This window comes from Austrofundulus limnaeus, unplaced genomic scaffold (genome assembly GCF_001266775.1).
Source record: "Austrofundulus limnaeus strain Quisiro unplaced genomic scaffold, Austrofundulus_limnaeus-1.0 Scaffold2297, whole genome shotgun sequence".
NCBI classification, from domain to species: domain Eukaryota; kingdom Metazoa; phylum Chordata; class Actinopteri; order Cyprinodontiformes; family Rivulidae; genus Austrofundulus; species Austrofundulus limnaeus.
In genome coordinates this window covers 28673-37722 of record NW_013954699.1, presented here as the reverse complement: position 1 = coordinate 37722, position 9050 = coordinate 28673, and the positions used below count along the sequence as shown (strand labels likewise).

The 9050-nt window shown below is 42.7% G+C and overlaps 1 protein-coding gene across 1 annotated transcript in view; it reads right to left on the bottom strand.

Annotated features, from left to right (window-relative positions):
• Nucleotides 1–1309: 1309 nt before the first annotated feature.
• The window catches only part of nicn1 (nicolin 1), a gene marked incomplete at its 5' end in the record, with an annotated part of 17720 nt that continues 9979 nt past the window's right edge, over nt 1310–9050 (bottom strand). The window contains 1 exon segment of the mRNA XM_013999454.1: nt 1310–2765. Within this exon segment, the coding sequence (XP_013854908.1) occupies nt 2703–2765 (63 nt within the window).

Genomic DNA, 9050 nt, shown 5'->3' with positions numbered 1-9050 from the left:
ATATATACACACAGACATATATACACACAGACATATATACACACAGACATATATACACACAGACATATATACACACTCAGTGACCTGTCAGAACATGTAGAGAAGAGAGACTAAAGACAACAGCAGAGTGAGGAAATGTGCTCAGTTTGTGCTCCAGCAGTCTAAGTCTATAGCAGCAGAAATGAAGAAGAATTCAGGAAACCTAAGTCTAACTATAGGATTTATGAAAAAGGAAAGTCTTCAGTCACCAACATGTTTTTAATTCTTCCTGTTTATGGAAGCAGACGGTTCAGTTGGGACTCAGCATGTCGCTGCAGTCAGCTTCATGTGTTTGTGTAGAAGTGACACAGATTTACTGTGTTTGTAAAAGAAGAAGTGAAGCTCTGCCTCGGAGCTGATCCTTTATGTGTGGAAGAGCTGGTTGGTGTTCACGTCACGTACACATCACCTACGGCAGAGCTGATGTTAGTGTTTATATTACTGCCATTAATCACAGCCAGCAGGAGAGTTTTCTGTTCCTCCATCACTTTGTTTCTGTTCTGACTTTAAAACACACAGTCCTGCTGAACGCACCTTTTTATTCTTGTCTTCATCAGTGTGGATATAATAAATACCTGATTAAATATTGGACCAAGCTACACTCTGAACTACAGACTGATCTGATCTAATCAGATTGTTTTAATAAAATCTTTTTAACTGATGAACTTTCTGACTCTGAGGAGGAGGTGGAGTCAAAGAGGAAGAGGATGACAACAGACAGATGAAGATCTAACAGCTGATGAATCCTAATCGAGGAGAGAAATGGCAGAAATGAGTCAGTTGAGCTCATCGGAGGAGAACAGGTTGATGTGCTGTTTGGAGAATATCAGAGTGGTTGAGCAGGAAGATGTGAAATAATTTGTTTTCAGCAGAGACGTGTGAGACCAGCTGCAGCTGAAATAAAAAACAAGCCTTACGTTTCTTCTGATCTGTTCAGTCCTGAGCACAGACAGAAAGTATAAAATACAACCTGTCATCAAATCATCTCTTATTTTCTTGTCAGAGAGTCTGAGAGGAAGTCATTGTGACCCGTTAGAAGCAGACGGTGCTGTCAGAACCTCCCTGCAGAGCTCAAACTGTTTTAATCAGGAAACTCAGGACTTGTTCATGTTTAACAGAAACTGTTTTTCTCTCAGTTTGATCAGAAACACGTCGTTTTTCCTGTCAGCTGAAGACGTCTGTGTTTCACTTCAAACATGTTTTTATTTCGGTCATGATGGATGCTGTGATTCTGGAGGACGATGAAGACATCAGGCTGAAAGTAGTCAAATATTTAATAGACTTTTAATAGTTGTTAATTCATCAAACTTAATGTTTTAGAACTAAATAAACAACAGTGTCTCCAGTGGAGGAAAAACTTCATCTGTTCATTTATGATTCGACACAATATTTATCCTCTGAATTTATCACATTAAACTACAAAGTTACACTTAGATGTTGGAGCTCAGTATGTTCAGACCAACACACACACACACACACACACACACACACACACACACACACACACACACACACACACACACGCACACACACACACCTGGACTCTGTAGGCCTGAGCTCCACACAGACGTAGACGCAGAATGAAAAACCATGTATCTTGGAGGCATGCTTCACATTCTGCTTTCATCCATCTGTGAGGACCGTGTCGACACAACGCACGTTTAAAAATATCATTTTCAACTCAACAGTCGACCGAAACACCCCGAATCAAAAATCTATTAGGTTGTTTTTGTGTTGTTGCAGTTTTCCTGGTGTTTCGGAGCTTCTCTCTGGTCTGTAATCCGTTTCATCCGGACAGATCAGATATTTGTTATCTGAGGAGCATAAAGCCTAAAAGCTCCAACAAAAGGAGGGAAACGAGGACAGGGGACGGGTGGGACGCTGCAAATTAGATTCTGGCAGGTATTATCCATTTCAGAGACGTATGGACGTCCAAGGACAGGGCCAGCAGGGTAAACAATGGTTCCACATGGCGGCAGGATAAATAAACACAGAGAATAAACTGTGGACTCTGAGACATGGCTGAGACAGGGCCTCATTATGGAGACAACAGGTTTGACTTCTTCCTAATGATTGATCCTGTCTTCATGAGGAGCAGCTGGTTTTACAGAATCAGGTTTGAGCTGCAAAAAAATGTCAACTGCATTTACAGAACCTGCAGTTTCTTTTTCTTCAACACAAAAAACTGAAAGGATTTCAAAAAGCTGAGCAGCACAGCTTTCAGTTTTATTATCAAAAGTTAATTCAATTGAAAGTCCAACAACTCAAATATTTAAATTCAGATACTTGGTTCAGCTACTCAAGTTTAGCAGCTCAAAACAGTCCTGGTTCTATCAGAACCAAATAAACCCAAAGCAGCTATAAAAGAAGGTCCAGGTTCCTGACAGGGACAGGTGATACCAAAGATGTGTGCTGGGGTCTTCAGGTTATCCTTCGGCTGCAGGATCATAAGTTTGGTCCGTGTCAGAACCTAGTCTGATGGTGGACTGCCTGCAGCAGCAGCAGCAGCAGCAGCAGCAGGAGGAGGAAGAGGAGGAGGAGGAGGAGGTGCTGAAGGTGAGATCATTACAAAGAAAGAAGAAAAAAGAATGAAAAGAAAAAGTGAAGAGGATCCTGAGGGCAAAGCCACCCATCAGAGCCGTCTGAGAGGGAAGTTACAGATGTCACTTTACTGAGATGTCCACTTTCATTTGGAGGACATCAATGTCTTTTTCAATAGTCATTACCTGCAGAGACACCAGGGAGCAGAGAGGAGATCAATGGGCTGATTAAAGAGACAGAGACGTCTGCTGCTGAAGAATCTGACCACAGATTCTTCCTCATGAACAGGAGTTCATATTTTAAATAACAGCAGGATTATTTTCTGCTCTTAACGAGCTGCAGGACCAATTAGAGCTCAATTAACCCATTAAAGACAATTAAAAAGGACATTTCCTTTAGTCTCTTCCTTCAGACTGAAGAATAAAGACCTGAAAAACACAGCCCTTTATAGTCTGTTGAATAAAATATATATTTTCACTTACTGACATAAATAAGACTAAACAGATGAAAAAGATACATTTAGAACTCAGATGTGAGAGAACAGCAGACAGAAACTACAGAAACTAAAACTTCTGGACAAATCTACTGAGTCCATTAGTGTCTGACCTCTGACCAGTAATGTTGGCTCATATAGAGGGATATTGACTGGTATTGTACGACATTGGCTATTATTATGGGACATAACAATAGGTACAATAGGTACAATAGGTTGCCTTCAGGCCCAGGCCGCCCTTGAAAAAGAGATCTGAGATCTCAATGGGATTTGCCTGGTAAAATAACAGTAAAATAAAATAAAAAAAATAAAATAAAATTAGTTCTTTTGGTGGGAATTGGCTGGTATTGTTGGATATTGGCTGGTATTATGGGAAATTGAATGGTATTATGGGACAATGGCTGCTATTGTGGGATACTGGCTAGTATTATCGGACATTGGCTCTTTTGATGGGAACTGGCAGGTATTGTGGGACAATGGCTTGTATTGTGTGACATTTGCTGGTAATATGGGACATTAACTGGTATTATGGGACATTGACTGATAATGTGGGACAATGGCTGGTATTGTGTGACATTGGCCGGTAATGTGTAACATTGTCTGGTATTATGGGACAGTGGCTCTTTTGGTGGGAAGTGGCTGGTATTGTTGGACATTGGCTGGTATTATGGGACATTGGCTCTTTTGGTGGGATTGGCTGGTATTGTGTGACATTGGCTGGTATTGTTGGACATTGGCTATTGGCTATTATGGGAAGTTGGCTCATTTGGTGAGAATTTGCTGGTATTAAGGGACATTGGCAGGTATTGTTGAGGATTCTAGCAGTACGTGTAGGGACAAAAGGTTGGAATAAGGGTCACATAAACATCTGGTAGAACGTTCTGGAAAAGTTGACATCATCGAGCAGTCCACAATACATTTAATAAGTGTGTATTGGGTGGTCTTAAATTTCCAGCCCATTCTGGGAAAAACCCACCCTTTCCTGGTTTTGTGTTATGAAAAACAACTTGGGTACAAAAAGGTCTGGTTTCTAAATACGTCAGTTCAATTTTCGAATGCCTGTCCTGTCGGTTGAAACGTGGTGCTGAACTCAATAAAAACTCCCTCTTCGGCTGGCCAAAAGCGATGTCTCCACTCTTTGTTCATCTTGACAGCAGAGATCTTCTCTGCCCCTTCAGTATTAAGGGACATTGGCTGGTATTATGGGACATTGGCTCTTTTGATGGGAATTGGCTGGTATTGTTGGACATTGGCTGGTATTATGGGATATTGGCTGGTATTATAGGACGTTGGATGGTTTCATGGGACATTGGCTTTTTTTGGATGGAATTGGCTGTGTGACATTGGCTGGTATTGTGGAACAATGGCTGGTATTATGGTACAATGGCTGCTATTGTGGAATACTGGCTGGTATTGTGGGACATTGGCTTGTATTGTGTGTCATTGGCTGGTATGGTGGGATATTGGCAGGTAATATGGGACATTGGCTGGTATTATGGAACATTGGCTCTTTTGGTGGAAATTGGCTGGTATTGTTGGACATTGGCTGGTATTGTGTGGCATTGGCTGGTATTATGGGACAATGGCTGGTATTGTGTGACATTGGCTGGTATTGTGGAACAGTGGCTGGTATTGTGAAACATTGGCTGGTATTGTGGAACACTGGCTGGTATTATGGGACAGTGGCTGGTATTGTGGAACATTGGCTGGTATTATGGGACATTGGCTGGTATTGTGGGGCATTGGCTGGTATTGTGGGGCATTGGCTGGTATTGTGTTACATTGGCTGGTATTGTGTGACATTGGCTGGTATTGTGTGACATTGGCTGTTACTGTGTGACATTGGCTATTTTGGTGGGAATTGGCTAGTATTGTTGGACGTTGGCTGGCATTGTTGGACAGTGACTGGTAATGTGGGACATTGGCTTGTATTGTGGGACAGTGGCTGGTATTGAGTGACCTTGGCTGATATTATGGGATGTTGGCTCACTTGGTGAGAATTTGCTGGTATTATGGGACATTGGCTATTAATACGGGACATTGGCTATTAATATGGGACATTGGCTGGTATTATGGTACATTGGCTGGTATTAAAGGACATTGGCTGGTATTTTGGGACATGGGCTATTAATATGGGACATTGGCTATTAATATGGGACATTGGCTATTAATATGGGACATTGGCTATTAATATGGGACATTGGCTGGTATTATGGGACAGTGGCTCTTTTGATGAGAATTGGCTGGTATTGTTGGACATTGGCTGGTATTATGGGACATTGGCTTTTTTGATGGGAATTGGCTGGTATTGTTGGACATTGGCTGGTATTGTGGGACAATGGTTGGTATTGTGTAACATTGGCTGGTAATGTGGGACATTGGCTGGTAATGTGGGACATTGGCTGGTGTTATGGGACAATGGCTGCTATTGTGGAACACTGGCTGATTTTGTGGAACACATTGGCTGGTATTGTGTGACATTGGCTATTATTATGGGGCATAACAACACAATACTTGGTAAAATGACTTAAGTACTGTAACAAAGTAAACGTACTGTGTATTGACCTCTTGTAATGAGCCAATCAAAGGAGACTTCTCAGGTGTTTTATTAGATTCAGCCTCAGAGCACAGAGATTATTTTTACATTCAGCCGTGCTTCCTGGACACAGAGCCTGAGGGAAGGTCAGACCTGATCTGGACTCTGGAAAAGTTGAGGTTTTCCAAGTTTGATTTCAAAACGTGAAGTTAAACATGAAGGAAGGGATGCTGTAGGTCCAGATTAAAGACTGATGTCCACAAAATGAGCTGGATTAAACCAGATTATCAACGGAAATACACACTTCTTCCTCTGAGCAGGAGGTTATTATGCTGCACTTATCATCACCATCATCTTCTTTCATTATCATCATCTTTCTTCATCATCATCTTCTTTCATCATTATCATCTATCATCATCATCATCATCATCATCATCATCAGGATGAGGCAAGGTGCTGAACGATGTCTATTTTTTTCCTGCTTGGCCTTCAGAGGAGTCGGATGCTTTTACTCTTTTTCCCGAACCTGTCCCTCCTTCCTGCTTTGTCGCTTTTTCAAGCTTTTCTTCTAACTATCATCCAAAAACAAAAGGAATTGTGGATTTGGTCAACTGGTATCTGAACGCAATCAACACTATTTTTCCACACTGAGATTGGAGCGAGGGGAGCACAGCTGTCCCAGTGGAATGGTGGTGGCCAGTCGGGTCAGTGGTTCTTGGGGCTGGAACCTCATTTGTTTGGCATCGCTTTCCATTGAAGACGTGGAAGATCTGTAAATATTTGGATTTATGATAACTGGATTCCTGCTGATCGGCTGTGGAGGAGTCCTGACGCATCAGAAAATGAAAGCGATCCTGACAGCAGTCCAGGCCTGTGAGAAGCTGTCAGGAGCCTTGGATGGAGTCTCCCATACTGGAAACACACAGACTCTGATGTTGGAGGATATAAGTCACAAACTGGATGTAATTCTGATGAGAATCACAGTTCAGCAGTGTGCCCATGAGATGTAGGATTACACCTGGGTGAAGTTTCAGACATTTTCACCATCACAGACATGCAGTTAAAGACTTTAAAGCAACAAGAAAATCAAGGCTGTTTGCCCCGAAACAATTATGTTTAACTTTTGGATCCCTGCAGCTGCTGACCTTGGCTCAGCAGTTGTCAAACTCCCTGGATGACACATGAAACAAAGGCTTGACTCCCCATTCCCTTCCCCGTATCATTCGTGGGTGGTCCAGTCTGAAGGCCACGATGGGTGGAGACAGAGAACTGAACTCTGGTGAACTGAGCTTGGGTTGATAACTTTTTTTGGACTCTGGAGGTCTCTGATTGGTTCTAGCATGGAGTATTAACCTGAAACGTCACCGGCTCCACTGAACCCCACCCGATACCATGTGTTTGACCCCTAACCCCTCCCTTCCTCAGCTGCCTTGCACTGACTGAGTGGTTTTTGTGCGTGTGTGTGATTGTGTGTTTATATGTAAACATAGGATCAGAGCATCTGTTTTTAACTCACCTTTCCTATTGTTTCTCTTTTTTTCCTAAGCTGCAAAAACGTAGCGCACCGTCGTTGTGAAAGACCTGGACATTTGTTCCCCATGTTTGTTATGTGTGTCTTTCCCCGAACGGATGTTCTAAACTGCAGTTTCGTTCTGCATTGCATATTTGAAGTTGTGTGTGAATGACAATAAATGATTCTGATGTTTTCAGAGGATGTCTCGTACCTGCAGAGGACGAGGCAGGACACTGAACGAGGTCCATGTCTTCAGAGGACAGCTTTATTTCTTTTGAATAAAATTCCAGTTTTGTTGGGTAAAAACTCACTCAGGTGTTTTTGTGACGTCCAGGTGAATTTGATCTGTTCTTTTTTTTTAGTTTAGTTTTGTTTCCAGCAGGTAATGAGGTCATCTGTCTCACCTGATTTCTGTCTCGTCCTCTATCATCTTCATCCTTTAGGGGTCCCGACTTCAGAGACTCCGATCGATGGGGGGCACTTCAAACGGCTCTTGGATCTGCTGCTCCTTTGAAACGAGCAGGAGGCAACAATATCTAACATGAACAAGATGGTGTTGCGTCAGCGAGCTGCTGAGAACAGAGGAAGGACGGAAGACGAGGAAGAGGAGGAGAGAGGACAGGCAGAGCTGAAGGAGAAGAAACCAAATGAGGCGTGACGGTGTGAGGTGATAAAAATTCAAGTGTATCCAGCAAAGCCTGAGGGCAGAGATGAGTCTGAAGTCTGACGAGTTCTTCTGACTTTCTCCTCATTATTGAACTGAACGCCTCCAAAGTCTTACAGAGAGATTTAACCTTTACAACACTCACCACACAAAACACGGCACATTACACACAACCCACTTAAACCTTTACAACATTCATCAAATGAAACACAAAACACTGCACATTACACACAACGCACTAAACCTTTACAACATTCACCAGCTGAAGCATGTTACACACAACACACTCGAACACACTTCGATGCAGGGACATTTTGACCCTTGAACTCGTCTCTCTGTCTGATTTTAAAGGATTCAGTTTCATTTCCCTTCAGTGTTTCTTTCAGACTTCCTTCGCTTTAATAAAACCTTCAGTTTTTCACATTAACCTCGACTCCAGACATTTGGAGGATTTATTCTAAGCTGCACACAAGTTTTCATTATTTTTCTTCTCTGTATGAAATCCACAGCTGGACGTGTCTGAGGAGGAACAGACTTATTTATCAACTTTGTCCTGTTTAAGTAAAAAAAAAAAAACTAATCTAATATTTAGTTAATCTGAGGTTTAATCACCTGTTAAAGATCATTTTATTATGTTCTGATGAATAAAATAAACTTTACATCAGGGCTGTTAGACATGAAACCACTGCCTAAATAAAATAATGATTGCAGCTGCAGTCAGCAGTCAGAAGGAACAGAAGCAAACCTCAGGCCTGAGATGTTTCCTCCTCTCCTCCACTCATGACTGTTTGAATATCTGCCCTGAATTAAATCAGTGCAAACAGACAACAGGTCCTCTGTCTGCAGCTGGACTTTAATCAGAACCATGTGAAGTGGACCACTGAGCCGCTGGAGTGTGGGGACACATCTGGGACTCACAAATCAGAGCGGAGCTCAGAGTGCCACGCTAACGGCTGCATCCACCCACTCAGGACCACTGAGAGGCCAGAAACACTTCAGTATTAACTCAGCTGATCCGCCACCAACAACTTACTTAATTATCAGCTCTGTTTACTGCCAGTCCCTGAGGAGGAGGAGGAGGAGGCACACAAACTCATGGAAGGTAGGGGGCTGTGAGGATGATGGAAAGAGAGCCATGAGAGGAGGACCATGAGGTAATGAGGACCATGAGGTGGTGAGAACCATGAGGTGATGAGGACCATGAGGTGGTGAGGACCATGAGGTAATGAGGACCATGAGGTGGTGAGGACCATGAGGTGGTGAG